The 23,443-nt window shown below is 32.9% G+C and overlaps 1 protein-coding gene across 1 annotated transcript in view; it reads left to right on the top strand.

Moving 5' to 3' along the window:
• The window catches only part of LOC118192559 (neural cell adhesion molecule 2-like), a 585,775-nt gene that overhangs the window by 34,769 nt on the left and 527,563 nt on the right, over nt 1-23,443 (top strand). The window contains exon 3 of the mRNA XM_085810465.1: nt 12,137-12,247. Within this exon, the coding sequence (XP_085666591.1) occupies nt 12,137-12,247 (111 nt within the window). The remainder of the gene's footprint in view (nt 1-12,136; nt 12,248-23,443) is intronic.

Here is a 23,443-nt window from a genome sequence, read left to right as displayed (position 1 = left end):
TATTTCTTAAAGTTTGCTTTTACTTCATAAATTCCCAGTAGTTAAGAATGTCTCGCCAAAGGACTTCCTTGGGGCACAGCTCAGAACAGTAAATGCAACTCAAATTCTTTCGTTTCACAAATGAGACTTAGAATAGATCAATTCTCGACACGTATTCGAATCTATTTTTTTTTTTTCGAAATATCATGAAAAGAAAACCAGAATCATCTCCACGCAAAGCAGAAAAGAATCGTGTTGGAGAGGGAAAAAATATGTATGTTTTATGATTTTTTCCCGTCATCAAGATACATCACATATCTTCCGTCCCTCCCTTAAACTTTCATCAAAAAAAGCTCCCATCGATCTCCTTTCTCCCGACACTGGAATAATTCTCCTTCTAGATATTTCTTTCTTTTTTCATTTTTGTTTGTCTTCTGCGCTTTGTATTCGCGAATACCGATTGACCACAGCTGCTCAAATCACTGGAACCATTAGAGAAAGGGTTTTTTTCTTTATTCGCTTTGTTTTGTTCCAGGTTTCTTTCGGCCGGTTATATTATTGCTTGTGTTTGATTTTCTCTACGTATGTTTTGCAGTCGTCCGCATAAGAAAACGGATGCCATTTTTGTTTGCTTTTTCTTTTCATTCGAAATCTACTTTATCTTCTTAACTGTTATTTATTTTGGTTTATTTCCATTATAAGACTCGACAATATTTCATTATCAAGTAGCTGGCTAACTCAATGATTTAGAAAGCGTTGCTTCAGTTCGTTGCGAAGGGCAAATACTCGCATGCGATAAGAACTTTCTACTGTTTCATTTTTATGCATTTTGTTAAATTTATTTGAGGGATTCAAGGAATAAAATAGTTTATCATCCTGTTACTAGAAAGCCATAAGTAATACAAAAACAATTAAAAATAAAATTTCATGTAAACTGTGAACAATATCACGAGACTATGTGCAAATGAATAATCATTGACAATAAACTGTGCCTCCGCCCGTAATTTAGCACGGATTATTCAAATAATCAGCTCGCTGTACATTCAGTTGCATCAAAAGAGTATAAAAGAAGAATGTCTTAATTCTTTGCGTCTTCCCATCTAAACAGGACAGGAAAAGTACCAAGAGAATCTCAGTCGGTCAGCAAAAGCCAGACAATGAAAATGCTTTTACCATTTTAGTTTAAGTGCACTAAATTGTAATTAAAACTTAGAAGATAGAATTCCTTGCAGAAAAAGAATGTGCCTTTATTTAGTGTCATAAATGAGATCTCCAGACAGCAGGTTAGATGAGCTGCCTGTTGAACTACAACAGTACAAAAAGCAGAACGAGAACTGAATAATTCCATAAAAATAAACTCTGCTCTCACTCAGAATCTAGTACGGATTCTTCAAATAACCAACTCTCTCTACTGTCGGTTGCATTAGAAGAACATAAAAGAAGAATGTCTTAATCCTTCGTATCCTTCTGTCTAAAGGTGACAGGAAATGTGCCAAAAGAATATCAGTCATTCAACGAAAGCCAGGCAATGAAAAATCTTTTACCATTTTAATTTAAGTGCCCTAAGTTATAATTAAGAACTTGGTAGATCGAATGCCTTGTAGAAAAAGTATCGATCTTTGCCTAGTACCGTAAATGAAAACTCCAGATAGCAAGCTAGGTGTGCTATTGAACTACAACAGTGCATGACCAGAATACATAATTGCTTACAATATCAGCAACTACGAAAATAAAGAGGGAAACCAATTTTAAATATCATACGCGAGCTTGAACGAGAACAACATGTGAAGCAGAAATATGACCTCATGTATGTTTCTTAGTTCCAATAAGAGAAAATGTGAAGCTAATCATTGGACATGGTTGTTAAGCATACTGTTGCATATACATCGGCTTTCAAAATTTATGAAAGCAACGGAAAAGATTGTATATGTTCCAAATTAAAAAAAATATATATATATATTTACTTAGATCTATAATAATTTAATCTTGCAAAAACTCAACAACTTAGTTACTAAGAGTTCGATGCTGCACAAATCATCCATTGTACGTATCTATAATATTTAACAGGCTGCGATTAGTGAAGTTAAAAATTAAATATGATTTTAAACTGATATTCTTCCATCAATTCTTAGTTCAACAAATGCTAAACATCCTATGTTAAAAATGTTATTAATATTGTAAGGATCTTAAGTTTTACTAACGTTTATTTTATTTTAAATCTTTACTATCACTTCTTATTTTCTACTTCCGGCCAGAATTAAAAGCTTTAACTTATTTATGCAAATTTGTCTGGCGAACGCCAAGTACTTAAGTTGTGGCTTTTTGCCAAGCGAGAGAGAGGAAGGAGTTAGTAGAAGCAGACCGCTTGCCTTAGCAGTTTTTACTCGGTTGCTGGTTGCCTTCCAGGCCAGAGATTTAATCCTCTTAATAATTTTAAACGTATCGTAGTGTTAACAGTTCTCTGTACTACATACGGATTCCTGTTAATATACGGCCGATCTTCCACGTAGGTCCTTGTTTATTATTCCAAAGTTAAGTTAGAGTTTAGTTAATATTTTTATATTCTTACGTTCAGACCACAAGTGGTTGGTCTCTGTATTCCGAAGTCCGGAAATTATTGTAAAGAGTGAAAAAATAAAGGGTTTCGTATACCCTTCCTGTGTATCTTGTCTACTTCCCACATTTATTGAACATACCTTTAGTAAGCTCCCTGTTCCGAGTCAGGTTCTTGAATGTTCCCAAAGCAAGTAAGGCGGAACACTGAACCTGATAATATATATATATATATAAACCTACGTTATTCATATATATATGAAAATGTCATTCATATACAATGAACATCAGATCTTAAATTTAGGAGATCACTGGCATATATATTGTGCAAGATTAGAGTCTTGATTTGTAAATGCATTTTACTGCAAGCAAAGTTTCCTGAAGCCGCAGCTCACGAATCGAGTAGCTGTAAAAGCGCTGACCACTGATAGCTTTACCCAGATTCAAACACCAGCAAACGGGCTGGTTGAATTCTCGAAATTTCTGCATTTGTAACTTGGATAAAATCCAGTGTCCCTTAGAATATCTACCAGGAAGACACTCTTCCTTTTAGGCAGGTAGTTCTCACGTGCTCTGCCAACAATCAGTCCTGGAGAAACATTTTCGTATGTTCTTAAGCTAATGATTTATAAAGGTTTTAACAGAAGTTACACGGGGTGTTTCTGCAAATCGGTTATTACAAACATTCAGGAGAGCTAGAGTTCACCTAGCCGATAGAAAAAGACAGCAATTATGTGGTCGGAAACGTTTTCCTGGCACGTTAGTGACAAAACAAAGCACAAGAAATGCAGGACGGGAATAGGGTGAGAATATATGATTACTGTGCTTAGTGCAGCGAAAACCAAGAAATAAGAATAAAAAGAGACGATAGACAACAAAGAAGGTGTTCGAAATTACGTTCGAAAGGTATCCTCAACATTCGATCTGCAGGGATAATCTTGTGCATTGGCCAGCAAGATCGCCAGACTTCAGTTGCATTGACTACTTCCTCTGGGGGTGGGATACAAGACACTGCTGCACGAAATTTCCGTTAGGCATGCTCAGGAACTTGTCGCACGCATCATGGCTATTGCTGGGAAAGTCCAGTACGTGGACGTTTCCAGAACATCAGATCTTGATCTTCCAAACATCTGATGTGCCGGAGATGTAAGGCCTGCATCAGGGTCCGGGGTCGCAATTTCAAACGCATTCTTTGATGACGACCTTTGTTTATTTTGGTTGTTATTTCTTTATTTCTGCTGTATTAAGCATAATATACAAGTTTAGTTACCCTGTTCGTGTTCTTCCTTTTTTTTTTTTTCTGTCGTCACTCCCGCGCCAGAAAAGCCTTTTTGACTATGTGTCGCTATGTGATTTTCCATCATCTAGGTAAATTCTATCTCTACTAAGAGTTTGTAAAGTATTTGCTGAAACCCTTGTATAATGTTCTTCACCGTTTTCTGTCGAACAAGCTCATTAAATTAAATAAGTCTGAAAGAAATTCATTCTGTTATTAGGTATGCTGAAAGAGATTGAGTTTACTGTAGAGATTTAAAATTTGCTACCTAATGATGAGCTGTAAATATTAAAAACTATTCTCTGTTGATTTTTCTTCTGTTTTTTGCTGATTGAATAGTTAATTAAACAGCTTCAGTACATAAAAATCAGTCTATATTGCCCACATGAAAATTTAACAATTTTGTTTTCCCTCTATATTAAAAACTAAAACAACAAGCACATATCAAATAGGACAAATTTAGGACAAATATTTTTATTTGCAATTAACTTCACTGATAGTATCATAATTAAAATTAGTTAGAATAAAATAGTAAAATTTGAGAATGAAGTTTATATAATTTGAATTATTTTATAAACTCAACTGTTTTCACACTAAGTTTCAATCATAATGATTAAAGACACGTCGTTTTCTTTTAAGATGAGTAAGTTGCGTGTAATCATAAGACATGTAGTATCTTTAATGGATAACTCAGAACTTTTATTACCAAGACAGGATAAAAAGAACATTGTAGGTCCATTCATCAAAGTCAACTTCCATGTCTGCACCGAAGATGTATTTTCTACTTCGTATCGAATTTTAATAATTAATTTATCTAAAAATAATGCTACGAGAAAAAAAATTAAAAGTAAAATTAAGAAAAATATTATAAAAAATTAAGTTTTTCGCTTCACTTTGATTCACATTTTTGATTTCATATCATTAGCTAATTTTAATTTAAACGAAATGTTCTTTGATTGTAACCGCATATCTAAATTTAACACGCCTAGATATCTCACACGAAAAAGATTTTACTCTTTTCAGGCATAAATATGTATAACTCAACTCCTAATAAATCTCACACAGTACTTTAAGGTGGAAAAGGCATTGATCGATAAACATATAATAAGTGAACCATTGATAAGATTAAAAATCTTATATTTTAAATTATGTCAATTAACATGTTTGAAGAATATTTCATTCTGTTATTAGTTTATGCTTATGAAATACTATCGTTCTTATCTTTGCCGATACCTCTGTCAATTATTTTATAGTTAACAGTGCGAATTGATCTAAGCACAACTATGTCTATGACGGTAAATCGATGAGAAAATCATTCAAAAATGAAGTGAACACTATCATCAATGTAGAAGAACCCCAAGATATTTAAATGCTTGCTGAAGAATAATATGTTTTTTGACATAATTATTATTTTCATATTGTGACGGATGTCAAAAATTAAAAATAAATATTTTTTTTGGGGGGGGGGGCGGTCGAAATATTTCCAATAATGAATGAAGGAGGCTGTTGGGATCAGATGAATAACAGCCTACATGCAGCATTTAATCTGTGCCTGAATTCGTCTGAAAAGAGGTTGTGTTACCACTCTTATGTTGTCCAATATCGTCGTTCCTCCCACTAGTAGGCGAGCTAGTCTCTGCTGCAGCAAGAATACAAGAATAAAGACAAATAATTAGAATTAAGAGAACCAGCGACACGATGTGCTGACAGACGGTGGACGCAGACGAGTATTGTCCGTGCTGACACCTATTGTGCGAATAGGTGGGTCAGGCTGGGCCCACTTCTGGTACTAATTGTAGGAACATTTACTTTACACGCGACTCAGAATACGTAATGTGCCTGCATGATCTCGCAAGGCCGAGAGAACAACATGGTTGTTTTCTCAGTTGTTTATCGCAGGTACCGTTGAGATCCTGCATAGTAATCGAACAGCCACACAAAGTAATTAGCGATGGCATATGCGTTGAGAGTCATAATATCTCAACGAACAGGAGCAGTAATGTTACTGAACCATTAACCGCTGCCACAATAGACTTTCTAGCATGTGATCATAGAAGTTTTTCCTCTTTAAAAGAGTCATAACACGATGTTTACAAAAGCATCTAATGTTGAAATTCGATTTCCGAATGAAAAATCTGCTATGTAGTCTTCCCATTCATATATATGTAGGCGGTGTAACTTATATCTGCTTTGTGCGCATACGCTAGAATACTAATCAACTGCATATCCTACCAATGCAGCTTCTTTGATACAAATTTGACAGCATTTTTAATGGCCAACAGTGTACAATTAATACAGTCTGAACAGCTGATATAATAAAGCCATAGTGATCCAATTTAAACGGTTAACTTTTAAATTTATAGAAGAACAATACTTATTACCTTGTGTACTTATCTTGAATTGCAATAAAACAGTCCCATATCTCCAACTGAAAGTTTCATCCACATCTAAATTTATGGGAACTATATGCCCTGTTTAAAAGTTCCTTATTGTTTCGCACCGTGTCCCAATCCACACCAAATGATATTTCTGGAAAATGCCCATTAAGACTGATGTCAAGTTCTGCTGCGGATATTAAAATATCCTTGGCTCATCATGTATTATTCTATTCAGGGCAGTTATGGCACAAATTAGCATTCCCTTTCCTCCTAAGTCAAATGAGCCCCTTTGATACACAGTGACCGAGAAGAAATATCACTCAGTACTTCAACATATTCTTAAGTCGCATATTAAATACAGGAATTGATTACAGATTTCAACGTGCAGTGCCAAAGCCAGATAGACTTTCCTTACTGATACGGAAATCAGTGTGAGTCAAGAAGGCCCAGGAAAGAAACCGGAAGTCTAAAGAGAAAGAAGTATTAGTCTCAACAACTCCGGTCTTAACCAGGGGCATGGGTTCATAATCTTCTTTCCAATTACATCTTAACTGGAATGCGGGGCCTAAAGGGGCTCGAAGTGCGCAAACTGCCTTTCTTTCCGTTTTTTCTATTGCCTTTGAGAATCGTTCCAAATCTGAAATCTACAACTGTGCAAGCCCAGAGAGGAAGTCGCCATCCTCCCCAAAGGAAATTATTGGTCAGCATAAGAAATTAAAACTACCTTCTAGCAAAAGATTTAAATTCCTAGGATCAATCGAAATTTTGATTATAAAATGACTGTCACTTTGAGAGAGGACATACAAGTCATCCAGCAATCCGGTGGGAGCTAGTCAAGTCACTTGTTAACTGAAACGGGAAGAGTCACTTACTGTCTTTAACTGCAATCTAAGTGAACCTCGTTGCATTTCTATCGAAAGCAATTTTTTTACACAAAACACAGACAAATTTCTTCAGACAAAAGACAAGAGATAAGCAAGAATGCAGAACTATTTGCTACGTTTGCTACTTCCCCTGAAAACATATCCGCCAGCTTAACGGACTTTTGTAATTCATCCCCTTTAGCTCTTTTCTTCAAAAGCGATATTCAAAAATTCCCCAACTCTGACAAGTTAATTTAAAAGTTCTGACAGAGGAAAGACTAAAAGATGAGTTTTACGATCTTCGAGATTTGGATTAAAGCCTTTAAAGCAACTGTTATACTACAGACGACTTTTGGTATCAAAAGTTAAAAATCTTCATTAATCACTCAATCATTTAATCCTTCAATCTACAATTTCATTACAAATGACAGAATAATCATTTTATCAACAGTTCATTTCGGACAAAATTCTGTGGAGCTGCAAAATTACATATTATAAATAAGTAATTTGTAAAACACAGATTTCCTTTTATGTAATTTCAATACAATTAATATTACAAAGTAACTTTTCATTGTTAAGTGGAAATTTGAATCGGAATTCTAAGTAAAATTTAAATCACAAATGAATGTAAAGTTGCAGTTCTTAACATTGCCTGGCATTAAGGCATGAGAAACAATTTTCCCATACTTTAACGCTAAACTCAAGGCTTTTTATAAATTATTTATGAAGCTAACCCATTCTTAGTATGCATACTACAGCTTAAAATATCTTAGAAATTGTGCAAATCTGAGCTGTGAAACAGACACTTGTACTGACAAGCAGCTCTCTGTAAGAGAAATCTCAGAAGTGTCATTCTCACTTTACCACACACTTATAAATATATTTCTAACTGCTGCTGAAACACCAAGTAGAAGTAACAGCTTATATTTTCAGCTGCGGTTTTGTTCCTCATCTCGTCAATGTATTACTGCGGCTGGACAACAAAAGTTTTTTATATAAATTTCTTACTAAAACAATGGAGGATTAAAACATTTTACTGAAGGCATCTTTGTTGAAAATGTGTTTTTATTAGGAAACAAAAATTCACGAATTTAACCCTAGCCAAATTTTACTACCCTATATTTAATTTTATTTTTACCATATTGTACAAAGTAAGGAAAGCATCGTTAACCCTTTGCGGCACAGTGTGTCCGGTCTGGGCACACCTAAAAATTTCCTTCTGTACGCACATAAAATTTGAATGAAAAGGGATTTATAGGTTACTATAGCTTACTCTGAACCTTCTTTATTTATAGTAGATGGCTGCTTAACACAGACCAGTCCATATATTTTAGCCATGTTTAGTTTTTTAAGACCCTCATTTTTCAAAGAAATCTTCCAAATTTTGTTTAGGGTATAAAAGGAATTGTTTGAATAGAAATTTCTATGTTATTTTTTGGCTGTATGTTAATCACCTTATTATATGTTAGTTTTAATTTTTTACGTTGAAATCTTGCCTAAAATCAAACGGCGAACCCTAAGTGTGCCCAGACCGGACTCACCGATAATCTAGGACAACTGAGTGTCTGTATTCTTTGTTTCTCCGCATCTCATCGGTAAGTTCATTGACAACAATGCCCGTTTCAGCACTCTTTTCGAAGCTTTATTCAATCAATGTGCCAATTTGGGCACACCTACACAATTAAAACGATAAGCGCTATCTTCACAAACTTTTACTTGTGTACTCCTCTAGGCCTAATTAGACTGCCTACCTTAGACAATTTAAAAGTTGCTTAAGTGGTACTAAGCGTAAAGAGGCTGTAATGTGTTTACATTTGAAGCTGTTAGTAAAATAGCGAATTAAAACAGTTTCTCCACGAAACTTCAGTGTCTTTCCCCAAGTGGGGCCAAAAGTAAACTATCAGTTTTGTGCACCGATAAACCTGCCTTCTGCCTCTTTGAACGCATTGCCTGCTTTTGCGTAGGAACTCTAATTTTAATTGAAAAAAAAACTGTTTTTAACTGTGTTTCATGTTTTATATTTTGTAATTTTAATGAAGGTGTTTTGAGTTTTTATGAATTTTTGTGTTGTCGCGAAATGAAAACTGAAATTTATTGAATGAAAAATATATCTCTAATGAAATCTGAGGAAATAAGGTTAAATGAAATGCAGCAAAAAACGTGTATAATTTAATAGGCCATAGAAGGAAGTCATGTGGTGTTGACATCAGATGCCTTTTTGTAGTATTAAAATGCATTTAACACATTCGAAAATCAATGACACTTTCATTTTTTGTCAAAAAGAACCAAGAAATCACCAAGCGCATTTAAAAAAGAATTTTTTCAGAGTTTTTGAAAAAAATATTGACACTTAAAACTTAGTACAAACTTCACTTTAAAAAATTATTAGTTGCAATGTGTATAGTGACGAATTATTTCAGTAGATAATATACTGCTTACACTGTTATAAATTAATATATCACTTGAAATTTCAGTTGAAGTTCAATACAGCGATTTTCCGCTTGTAAATGGTAACATAGTTGTTGACAGTCTCATAGCCTTTTGCCGTAAGAAACGGTTTGTTAACTCAAATATGACAAATCGCATTTTTGTGCATGTTTTCTCATACTTTTTATTGGTGACATTGGAAACTGTACTCCTGATTTTATTCACTTTGTCCGAACTTAAAAGAGAAGAGCAGCTATTTCGTTTCTAGAAGTATTTTCACGCATACTAGCAAGCGACGTTATTAAGATCTTTCACGTGGAAATTGTTTATTTGAGCAATAATTTTAACTGAAGGTTTGGAATTGCTGGAATATTTGAGTTCAGCGAGCTGTTACGCACACTTATCCCTACGATTTTACGAGGCTGGGGAAAATATTTCGCCTGCAGCTTTGTCTCGGTTAGAAGATGGAGCAAGGGATGTACTTTTAAGAGATATTCCTCTGTCTCGTGTAGGTCAAATAATCGGATATCCTGGAAGCAAAGATTTTCGAAAATATTTCTTTAATCGCAAAATTGGGTACTAGCAGACGATAGCGATTTTCTGGTGAACGCCTCCAGTGTCTCGTTAACCGGTTACCAAGTAGAAAATCACTGTCTTCTTGGATTCATGAATATTTGGAAGCTACTTTTAAATTCATAAGTAAATTTTTTGTAAGAATGACTTGCGAAATAATGCTCAATCATAAGAATTTGGTTTGCAAGGGAAAACTCATTTTCATTTTGAACTAAATAAATGGTTTCTAAAGCTAATAGAATAAAATGCAGTTAAAATTTTAATTTATTACTTAGAATAGTATACAGCTGCCATCAAGTGAAAACATTTACCATTAACATTCATTTTGAAATTTCCATAATTTTTGAAAGTTTGATATGCGCTATGTTTTTATTATTATTATTCGGTATAGTTTGATTGTTTATATGGTAAACAGAATCCCTGCATGAAAGCTCTCCCAAGTTCATTTGCGTAATTACAGGAATAATTATTATGTTCTATATGTACCTATATGCAATCTCTAGCCAACTTTAGATAAGGGTTGACGTGGTGCTGTACTGATTAAACTTTACAGAAAAGGGACAGTGCCCACGTCCACCGTCACTTATCACTTATCATTAAACAGAATGAGCAATCTCTATAAGCCTCAATAATCGTAAGAAAGTTTTATTTAATAATTGATTAGAGTCAGATGCAAAGTTAATAACAAATCCTAATTTCCTAATAAGGAGCCAACTATCGCCATTATTATCTTCTCATTACATCTCAGAGAAGATAGTTATTATTATTCTTTATTATTCTTTTTATTATCCTTTTATTTTTATTATCCTTTTGTATTTATTATAAGAAAGCATACTGATCATTTTTCTAAAAGATGTTTTGATTGAAAGGGATTGTATTAGAAGCCGTATTTTTAATTTAAATTAATTAAAATTTTTTTCCATAAATTCTCTATAGTACTTTAAGAAAATTTTATTTGGAAATAGATGCTTAGAATAATATTTAAGGTAATTTCTGAGTGCATTACGAAATACATTGTTGCAACGATTGCTTTAAAATTATTATAGCATTTATCGTGAATATTTTAGTCTATTGCCCGCTTCTGTTTCATAACAAAATTACATTATTTCTAGCTTAAATAGGTTTTAGGATTAAATAGGTCGAATCACTTCTCAAATTGTTATCACCAACTATTATCGCCCTGTAGTATATTTAATGAAACTAAACTGTAACGAATATGCGTGAATGTATGTATGTTTCATGCATTAAGAAAAAACACTGCACCTAGAGTCATCAAATTTTGAATAACGCAGGCCTCCACCCGAACATGGGCACCTGGAAGCCCGAATTCAGAATTTGTTTTTTTGTCTATTTCATAGTTTGTAAAACTCATTAATTTCAAAGCGAGCAGTGGCAACACTGTAAAGAATAAAACATTTTTATCTCCAGCGCGCGAGACTGTCTATCGGAAATCCTAAAGTTATGCTGTTTTTAAATATTTTAATACAATATGGCGTTAGCGCAAATGCTCTTTTAACGTTTCTATATATGTCAATTAAGAAAATGCCCGTTTGGGTGTAATATAAAATCTGAGAGCTTTAAGATTATTTTCAATTTTTTAGATTTTATTTTTATTTGTGAATGTAATTTCTCATCTACTAGGTATTTCGAATAAAATGGTATAATAAATGTTAATTATAGCCAGCCTTTAAACTGTTAACTGTATTCCATTTATATTGATAAAACATACCGTGTTAATTTATATTAAATATTTGAGAAGGTAACGTCATACACGTTGTGCCGTTATTTGATTTGAACAAAAATTGCCTAAAAATTATTTGATTTGAAGAAAAATTGCCTAAAAATTATTTGATTTGAAGAAAAATTGCCTAAAAATTATTTGATTTGAACAAAAATTGCCCAAAAATTATTTGATTTGAACAAAAATTGCCTTGCATTTTCAGATCCTCTGATCTTATTTTTCCAAATAAATAAAAAATAAAGCAAGTACAAGATTGTTTTATGATCTTTGCCTGCTTCAAATATTCGTCATAATTGTATTTTTATTTATGAATTCATGACATTATAATTTCTGTTTCTAATTTTAGTTCCACCAACCGAGCCTGTGATCTACGACGAAGAAAGGAGAAAAGTTAAAGGTATCATAGGACCATATAATGAGGGAGAACCGCTGAAGCTGCTTTGTGAATCGGATGGTGGTAAGTGTTATTTACATCAATTTAAATTTTTTAGGCATCTTACGCCAGAAAATTTGTGTTTCGTAAAGCAAATTCTTTTATATATAGGTTAGTGATCAATAAATATCCATACTACATATGTTCTAGGTCATAATGAAATTGTATTTCATCTCAAGGGTACTGGAATGCCGAATATCAACGATATTCTACAAATGGACAATTCCGAAATTTTGCCTTTACGAAATAATCCATTCTTAAAACTAGCTCCAAATTTGGAGTTCCTAAAAAAGGCAAACGGTAGCAGCCGATATCATTCGAGAATACTTTCCAGGACATACCGTTAATACATGAAACTGCGGTTAATAACAAACGCAATAAAAAGCAAAAAAGCAAATATATTCGAACAGCATACATAATAAAGTCATAAATAAAAAATAATAAGGATGTCCTTAATGTCGATGTCGTTAACAAATGATAAATTCGCATTGTTAATTATCATCAAATTGCAATTAATAATGTTAATTTATGAACTATAAACTTATCTTTAATTGATGAATTTTGCAAATAAAACATTACCAACTTTAAATAATGTACTAATGAAATTAAAATATTGTTGCGTTCTACCGGTTCACGGATTTGGAAGTGAGTGATGATAACACTTGATGAAGATTTGAAACGAAATTTATTCGCCAGTATTACACAGGATAACTCCAAAAACACGTCAAAATCGCCGAAAAACTACGATAAACGCTCTGAAACAATCACCATCACAGCCTTCAGGCTATCAGGCTACAAAGGGAAGTCAGCTTCACGGCAAAGCACTAAAGTACAGTTCCCGACTCGGTCGATCGCTCTGAAACTAATATCTGAACTCAAAGCACTATTACTGAACTCAGCATATCCAAGGTACTCTTTACGATAAACTGCTACTCCGTGTATAGGTAGGGTATTTACTATATATAGCGTTTGATTGCTTTCGAGAAAATTCTGGGGAAACCGGTAAGATTTCGTCCTGGAATGGTCTTGCTCCATCTACGGCATATCGCCATTCATGTTGCCAAATGGGCGAATTCGCGCCAAATCTGGTAACCCTGCTCCAACTTGTCACTCAACTACATGGATGACAAAGTACAACTCCCGACTCGGCCGATCGCTCTCAAGCTAATCTCTAAATAATAAATAATTCAAGATAAATTAACTCAAGTCATTACAACAATTCTGAATTTAAGACACTACTCACTACTACTACTCTGCGCACAAACAGGTTATATATAGCTTTAAGCTGCCTTCGAGAACATTCCAGTGAAAAAACTGCTAAGAATGAGTTCTAGAATATTCTCACTCTGTATGGTATATCGCCAATTTTGTTGGCAAATGAGCGGTTTTGCGCTAAATCCGGCAACCTTGCCTTACCCTGGCAAACCCAACATCGCTTTGCGGGGAAGGTATGTTTCCGCAGCTGGGCATTTCGCAATAGTATTATAAACACAACAGTACTACAAAGTAAAGAATATAAAATACATTGTATACTAAATATTCTCTCTTATTTTTGTAGACGGTATAGCAGAATACTGCGGTTTGAAAGAATAGCAGAAATTAGAATTATTCATTTTCTTATGATTGCAGCACACTAGAAGTTTCCCAGAACTCATATTAATATTATTAATTATTAGTCTTACGCTTTGAGGTCCTTATTAATATAAACAGAAACTTAAAAAAGCAACATGCGTTATTAATGAGAACGACATTGAATATTAAAGCTGCGGTAACATGTTATTAATGACAACAGGATAAACACGAAAGATAAAGAAAGTTTAAGAAGAAATATTGTCGCGGGAAATCAAGATAAATCAAATATTATTTCACTATTGTTAATCGAGATGCATTGTTAGCATATTTATGACCATCAAGTTACGTATAAATACAGGATTGAGACGTTTCTCATAACCTAAGAATTCACATAGTTTTCCACACTGAGCATTTTTATTCCTCGTATTTAGTTCTATAAACATCAGGCTATTTCATTCGGATGGCGCAGACAATGGAAAAAGTTTCCTGAGCAAAACCCCTGTCTCTGAGAGCGCTGATGGACGGGTTATTGTAGTTGGTATAATTTATAATAATTCCTGATTAATTTTCATTAAACTTTGGATGATGACGTTGATATTCAATGCAGAAAAGTTTAGGGTTAACTGGAATATGCAGACAGAGATTTTAATCATATTGCCATGTTAATTTGTATCTGTGTAACGAATAATAAGTGCCTTAAATCTACCCCGCAAGCATTTGTAATTTCTCTTCATTCTTCATCCATGCTCGGGGCAGGCAAAAAATGTTTATGTGTTTAAAATTATCATCAATTTTCCCTCTTCATCCTTATCCAAAAATTTAAGCCATTTCAACAAATCCTCTAGCGATTCGTCTCTTGTATTCAAAACATAAACTACGTCCGTTGCTACATTAAGATGCCTTAACGTAGCAAGACGGATAAGACCGGTAGACGGATAAGACCTTCTTATCCGTCTACCGGAATATATACTTACTGAAGACTTCAGATCCAGAAGACTTCAGATCTGCACTATCGATTTAGTACTCGTTGTGTTTTGAATCTCATTGAGGGCTATAATGAGCTGCGTGAACTTTATATGAAGTTTGTGCATACACGTTCTGAGTTTCTGATTCAGCTTTCTACATTATTGTTCCTTCTCCACTTCTATTACTGCAATTACATATTTCCACGGAAACATTTTTTGTTATCTAGGAATTGACGGAACAAAATATCAATGAATTCTCTTAATTTATATTTATTATACAACTTTCATCAACGAACTGTTGAAGTTTTATTGGCGAGAGGATTACGAAGTACATAAGACTTATCTGTCTAAGAGGCGGGATGCCTTTGTGAAGGAACGTTTTAAGGAAAACTGGCTCCTCTTCCTGTTGCATACAGAAAAAACCTCGAAAACGTATTTCCAGACACTCTTTCGTCAGGTCGAATACCAGTGTTCAGCGATTTTATTATTTGGCGATCGTTTCCCCAATTGCTGAGAAAGATGCTCTAATGTTGCTTAAATTCTCATATTTAGTCAAATTTCTTCATTTTCCAGATTCAGATATACTATGCCAATGTCTTGTTCGAAACGCCGAAGTGCTTACATAAACTAGTAGCTACATTGTTTAATGACTGAGCTGGGAAATAAGCATTATAATGATCTCGAATTCCAAACAATCATTTCTATTAAACATTGAAATATTTTATTATAAGGCTCTTTCTTTCTCCTATACGTCAGAGCATATCCTCCAGGCGGTAATTTACATTTGTCTATTGAACCTGTAGAGACATTAGGTTTGGAAGCAGGCAGAGATGAAGAATAGGCAACGCCTTCCCCGCGAATCGAACCGCGGACCTCTGAAATATCCGCCCAGCGTTCAGACCGTCACACCAAGAAGGCGGGAGAAATACCTTATATACTCCCCCCTTTTAAAGAGCGACTGGGGGTTTTAGGGAACACAAACGCCAAATCCTGGGTGTGGAGAATTATCATCCAACACCCTTTTAGTTCAGGCGCCACTGTAGAGACATTAGGTTAATTTTTTGGAAGGAAGCAGAGATGAAAATTAAGCAGCGCCTTCTCCGGGAATCGAACCGCGGACCTCTGGAATACGCGCCCAACGTGCAGACCACCACACCACGAAGGCATGCCAAGAAGGCGGGAGAAATACCATATAAGCTAACTATTAAATCTGTATTCGAAGAGTACAACAATTAAGAATTTTACATGCAGCTAAACATGAATATTCAATTCATGAAGCAATTTGTGTCATATTCGGAAATCTGTCATAAAATTGTATTTTTAAATTAAAAATGGCAATATTTGCCAAATTTGGAACATTGTTTTGTGAATTCTAACCCAAGAGTATGTAATCTAACCCAGCAGTTTCGAAAATAAAGGCCGGATAAGTACTTTCGTGGAAGAGGTGCATATTATCGAATAATTTAAGAAATCAAAAGTTCTGAAGACAATACTCTTTTCTACATTTATTTATCATTTTGAATCAGCAGGCAAATTTAACGTAATAGAGGCAGGACATAAAATAATTTTAATTGATAGCCTCTAAAAATGATTTATAATTGTATCAGAGGTTACGAAACCGAGTTTAAAATGATCCAAAAAACTTAACATGCATAATACTGAAGCTCTACGAGAGAAGCCATTTATATAGTAATGACATATAATCCATAAAATGTGTTTTTGCTCTAAACTAATGGATCAATTAAATGAGGGGGTGAAATACACTGTTTAATAAAGCCAATAAAGGACTTCCAGCTTACACTAAATCGGTAATTGTGTTTAAAATAAATAATGAATGGCGAATTAAACACTCTTTGAGGTTTAATATGCAAAAATGTGTATAAAAAATTACAAACAAATTTTCGGCTAATTTATTTCAACAGGAAAATGAATAATAATAAAAAAATTGAACGTAATTTATTACTCATTTCACTTGCACATCCCTAAGAAGTGGGTTTTTTTGGTTTATTAATCTAATTTTTAATTATTTATATTTAAAAATTTAATCTTCTGTAGAACGATAAATTTTACTCCAACGCATTTTTTTATAAATTCATTGACATTTTGTCATTTCCTTTTAATCCGCGCAGCAGCTTATAGTACCGGGTTCAGTAAACATAATTCTTTTAATGCTTTTTTTATTTTTATCTTGCTCAATAAATTGAAACAAATCTATAATATTATTTACATAGAAGAAATATTTTTAAATAAATTCGTTTAAATAAAATAACACTGACGAAAATATGTTACTTTATGACATGATAAAGTCATAAAGTAACATATTTTTGTCAGTGTTATGACAAGTTATTTAATACATTAACGAATCACGCTTCTCTCTTTAAATAGCATCAAAATGAGATTTTTCAATGTATCGAAATTTCTTCCATATTTTTGTGAGAATTATGCAAAATTTAAAATTTAAATTTAACCTCAAAATTTCTTTGGGTAATTCTCTAAATATAAATACATTTTTCTGGAGGTAATGATAAGGTATTTATATATAATCCTCTGTTTAAAGTTCGTTCGAAAAAATTCCTGCATTGGCAGATAGCCCCCATAATGCTTCACCTTAATGAAATCAGCCAGCTAATAACCAGATTATGAATTTCATTAAATTAAATAGTACATAAATTTTGAAAGATGAAGGAAATGCTCCATGCGTATATAAGTAGAATACTTGGGAAAGAAAAATAAATTTGGCGCAAATGTTAGAATTTTTTAACTTATTATATACAATATTTAAAATTTGATTAGCAAAATTTAAATGACTACAACATTTCTTTAAAAACATTTTTTCGTTAATTACTCCATAGTAAATAAACACACCCAATGCTATTTTATTTCATTTATTTACAGTTTCATTAATGAATTATTCTAAACAATTTGTAATTTGAATTTAAATTTCATATTTCGCTTAATAATTTAAAAACAAAAAGTTTTGATATACGATGACAGTGAATTTTCGAAGCTGTTCTCAAATATATGTGAGAAAGCTTCAGATTTAATCAAATTTCTGCAAAGAGTCTATTTCGCTCGTCATCAAAGGGAAGTAATGAATGCATTTCTCAAAATCTTTCAAATCGAGAATACTATGAATGAAAAGTGAAGTAACTCTGCAAAAGAACTGTATTTAATTCTACTGAATATCTCACACATGTGAAAATTTCACATATGCTGCATGTCATTTATTAACAAAACTACAAGTAATGCTTAAAGTACTGTCTTTTAGTTTTTATCTTTTTTGCTGTGTGGGTCACTTATTGGTAGATGTAAGACAATTTTCGACGATATTCGCTTTGATATAATATTTTGAAGAAAATGTTGGGATTTTAAAAGTTGTTTTATGAGTAGTTTTATAACGATTGATAGTAATAAATTCAAGCATTATATTTCAAATTTTATGTGTACGTCAGGCATCTAAATTCTAAAAATATCCTCAATGAATTTTACACATACAAATTATAATTAATGTCTGTGTGAGACTTCACGATGGTTTCTCACGGAAAAAGTAACAAAATTACTTAAAGAGATTGCGTAATTTTGTTTCAGTTTTAAGAAGATATTGTGTGATTTTTTACTAAGATTGAAAAAAAAAATTGCTTTCATTAGTGACCGGTTATCGTCAGAATTTGCTTCGGTTGTCAAAAATTCTAATGTTATGAAATGTTATGTTAAAAAATTAAATGTTAAAAAATTTCAAATGAAATGAAAAATTTTTTTCAAATTTCAAAAAAAATTTCAAATGAAATTTTAAATGAAATGTTATGAATCCTGATGCCTAATGTATAAACTATTATCACCCGTAAAATACCCCTAAAGCAGATTTTCTTATTAAAAGAGAAAAATATTCAGCAAATAATTTCAAAATTTTAGGAATATTTTTACAGAAATAGTTAAACATTTATTAAATTAACAGCAACTCAAGGGATGTGCCGTAGAGTTAACTGACTGGTTGTAGAAGCGTAGTTCCAGTTTCAGAAACATAACAAATACACAAATACAAATATTAAGTTTATATTTACAATAAGCACATACAAATATCTGAAAATAAGCACATACAAAATCTAAACTCTTATATTTGACATCCTATTAAAATATTGGGGAATCAGGGAAATCGGTATTATACAGAATTATCACTGGAAAATAATGCGGCTTAAACAATTTTCGTCTGAAGCAAAAGGGAGTTAGAGGTTAGTTGGCGGTAGATTTGGGCAGGTTTACCAGAATTTTATCAGGGGTCGAAGAGGTACAGTCCCACCGCACTAACTGTGCAACTCCACCCTAATTTTAAAGCAGAGCTCGCCAGGAGAATGGATCGTTTCTCTTCCTCTTCAGAGATGTACAAACAATAAACGTTTACAACTATTAACCCCTTAACTGCCGCGGGCGTATATATACGCCTTGCTCAGCCGATGCGTTAACTGCCCCAGATGCGCCCAGATGCGCAGCCGATGCGTTAACTTTGCGAATAATTTTAGGTGTAGCAGCGCAAAGCAAATGATAGCAGTTTGGAAGGACGTATATATACGCCTGGGGCAGTTAACGCATCAAGGCGTATATATACGCCCGCGGCAGTTAAGGGGTTAAGGGGGCTCGATGGAATTCTTTATGTGGGCACTATTTTTTAACTGAACCGAAAGTCTGATGAATATTTTGACATTAAAAAATTTTATGAACGAAAACATTACAGATTTTTTTAATAAAATACATTTTATAAACTCAACTCCAAATAAAATAAAAATTTAACATGAAATTCTTAGAATTCTTGGTTCATAGTAGTTTCCAAATGTTATAAAAGCTATATATTATATACGGAATTAAATTACGCAACAGAATGTTTTAAACTGTGCGCGCGAGGTGGAAACTTGACGAAACATTTTGTCAGAAAGCGGATTAAATTACAAAAATATTTGTGGCAATACAAACTTTCTGATTACTCTTTCAAAAAGCAGCTATGTTATGCAGTGAGATGTAAAAAGTTGGAAGTAATTGCTTTTAAAATAAATAAGTTATTCCAGTTCATGCAACAGTCACATATTCGAAGATTTTATGGGTTTTAAGATGTATGAGTCCCCTTAATGCCTTCTTTGGGATTTGAAACCGAGCCGCTACATCACTACTAATCATACAGGTGGATGATGGATTCGGAAGTCGTGTAATTATCTTATGAAAAAAATTTTTTTTTAATTAATTTTTTTCAAAAAATGGTAATTTTTACTCTAGCAGAGACTACATATTCAAATTCACTTTGCGAGTCTCCATGCCGCAAGGATAATATATATTTAGAAGCATTCATACCTTCACTGGTATTTGAAACCGACCTCAACAATAACCCATTTGGCACCGTTTAACATCATATCTCTCATTGCAGGATACACATATTTATCTGATAAATATATTTGCTTTTATTTTAAAACCTTGTAGAGACATTTGGCTATTTAGAAGCAGAAGATGTGAAAAATGAGCAACGTCTTCACCGGAAATCGAACCACGGAACTCTGGAGTACACGCCCTGCATGCAGGCCACTACACCACGAAGACAAGCTAAGAAGGCGGGAGAAATAACATGAATTCAAAAATTTTACATGGAATGCTTCAGCAATATCGCAATGTGTTGCTCAAATTTTAATTAAGGATATCACAAATTTTTCTCATATGAGGATGAAACGCTTCTTTGTGTTTACCCTTTCCGCTATTAGGAACATATTCCCTTTAGCCAACTTTTTTTTTTATCAGATCAATGCATTTTTAAAATAATGCAACATACGCGCAACATATTCACTATTTGAACGGTTATCTATAAATTGATTCACTTCTTAAATTTGAATTCTGCAACCAGCCGTTCAAGAGGTGAAGATTCATGTGATCTTTTGAAATGTCCTATTAAACTATTTAAGTATTTTTATGCACTTTATTGTTAATTCAGTTTAACAGTTGTAACATTAATAGCAAGACAGATATATGGTTCTTATAATTTCTGTCAATGAGGACAACGAAACGAAAATAGAGTTCATAGAGTTTAAGTCCCAGCAACTGCATAGGTAAATACCATAACAAAGATTTTTCAAGAGTAATATTTAAAACATTCCTCTTTCAATCATATTAATTTTTCTTTCCTTTTAGCCACATCTTTGCCAGTTTTCTTAAAGGCAAACGAACCGTTTCTAAAAAACATCAATTCTTAAATACATTACTCCCCCCGCCTTCCCACAGGAATTTTGGTTAGATTTTCATTTACTGATTTTTCTTTTATTTTCCAGTAATTTCGAAATCTGAGCTTAGAATATCCAAAACATGTTCACTAATTTTGATTGCCTGCATTTATTTTCACTTATGTATTCAGAAAACGGTTTTCTATGTGATTAGAACTTTTCGTCTGGCAATTTTATAGGAATGAAAAAAAAGAAGAATTAAGTTAAGGGGTTAGACTTATTAGACAACTTAATGTACTTAACTGGGAATTCCAGGAAAAATTATTTTTGACGCAAAATTTTCCTGTTCTACTGCAAAGCTAAATTAACTTATTTACATGCTGATAAAAATTCAAAACTGGAAGTCATTATAATTATGTGTTGATTGTTAAATTGCATCGCATCTTTTTATGATTATTTTTTTTTACTTTATTATCTTACATTTAAGATTATAGCTTTTATTAGCTGCGACTATAACTTAATTAATTTACTTCATTATTATTTCATATCTGATAAGTTTATTAATCAGTATTCGTCATATAATAATAAATTATCCGAATTTGGAAATATTACTAAGCAGATAACAATAGCCTATGAATATAAAAATATCTTTTTTAGAAATTAAATTTATCGAGGAGGCTTAAAATTGAGAATAATATTTGCATAATATATAAAGAATTAATTAATTATACAAGCAGTGATATTAATGTATAAACCAGTTTTCCGAATAGGACGAAACAACACAACGTAGGTAAAGTACAGCAAGAAAGATTGAAGACATAAACATCCTGTGTGATCCATATTAAGTACTTTATAACATTTTAATGTGAGATTTATGAGCCGCAAATTCCCTAGAATTTGCGAAGTATTCCTCTAGGGAAAGCGAATGAAAAGAAATTTAAATGCCCACTTAAAAACTCAATTCCGTGAGATGTTTTTCAACACACACTTTTTACGTTTCTTTTATTAGCGACATATGACAGGAAAGAAAGAAATTTATTCAGAAAAGAAAAGGCATTTTTTTTTTTTTTTTTGAATGAAAAGAGCTTAGAATAATTATTTTTACTTTTAAACAAAGAGGGAAAACACAGATTTGCCCATCATATCTTATTAATGCATCTTAATATACTTAAGTAAACGTGTCAAGAATGAATTTAAAAGAGCATATAAAATGAAGTTTACTCAATCTGTCTTAGAATTGAATCTTTTGCAGGAAAAAAAAACAGCCCAGATAAATATGATTACTTATTAATTTAGTGAAAAACAACTTTTCATAAACATATTATTTTGCAGCTTTAGCGCAAGTTTTCGGCTTTTTAATTTACTTTTAGTTAGAAAATATATATATGTTACCATGAAAAACCGAAATGGGAGAATGTCGACTTTCACTGGAGAATGTCAACATTCATCAAATACGTCGGTGAAAGATCGAATATTTCTTTACATTCTTGTACATTCGAACCCTTACCGGTGTATGTCGACAATCACAGATATGCTTTGGTATAGGTCGAAAAGAGAGGAGTATATGTACACGCTGCCATTCCAAAAGGAAGTGTTCCACAAATAAATGCAGTTGTAAAAGCAAGAGCCTCTTGTGCAATTCAAAGTGTCACAACAGTTTAAGTTGTTGCAATAAATAAGATTTGAATCACATAATTTGGTAAGTTTATAACTTCTATTATTTTCCTTTCTTATTTTGAATGCACGGTGTGTTTTAAGTTCTTATGTTCTTAAGTTCTTATTCTGTCTCAAGTGCGTTTTTTCGTGAATGAATTACGGAGAAGGAAATATAATATTCTTATATGCTCAACATTCACCATTAGTACATGTTGAATGTCAACATTCACCGGTGTAAGTCAGAAATAAGAGTATTTGGAAAATATTTCGGACATACACCAAGCGACTATGTGAATGTTGACATTCACCGGTGAGAGTCGAAATTCTCCAAATTTCGGTGTTTCACCGTAACATATATATCTGTTACGATTATATATAAACAATGCATGTTTGTGTGCTTGTTTGTTTGCGATTAACACAGTAACTACCATAGCTATTGTCAACCAACTTTCTAAAATTCTACTCTTGTTCCTGGGAAAGTTAGACGTCCACTTTTTTCAAGAAAAAAAAATAATAGTAATCTGAAATGTTTCAGATCTTAAGTTACGTCCAAAGGGGCTTTTTTTTAACGTTTTGTGTGTTACATTTATTTATTAAATATCATGTTCTTTGCAAATGAACTATAAAATTGAGTTCAAAAGCAATGTCGCAAGATAATTTTAAAATGAGCATATCTTTATCTTTAGAATTTCCGATACACAGTTCGATGCGCTGGAGATAAAAAGGTTTCTTTTCCCCCGCGTAGAGTGTTGTCATTGCTCGCTTTTAGGTCGTTGAGTTTGTTACTCAAAAAATTGTTAAACGTTGACAAAATATGATATCGATAATAAAAGAAA

The sequence above is a fragment of the Stegodyphus dumicola genome, chromosome 1 (genome assembly GCF_044657685.1).
Source record: "Stegodyphus dumicola isolate Sdum_Otavi_A_Nest chromosome 1, ASM4465768v1".
NCBI classification, from domain to species: Eukaryota; Metazoa; Arthropoda; class Arachnida; order Araneae; family Eresidae; genus Stegodyphus; species Stegodyphus dumicola.
Note: the sequence above shows the minus strand (reverse complement) of the source record. Positions and strands in the feature narration are given on the sequence as shown.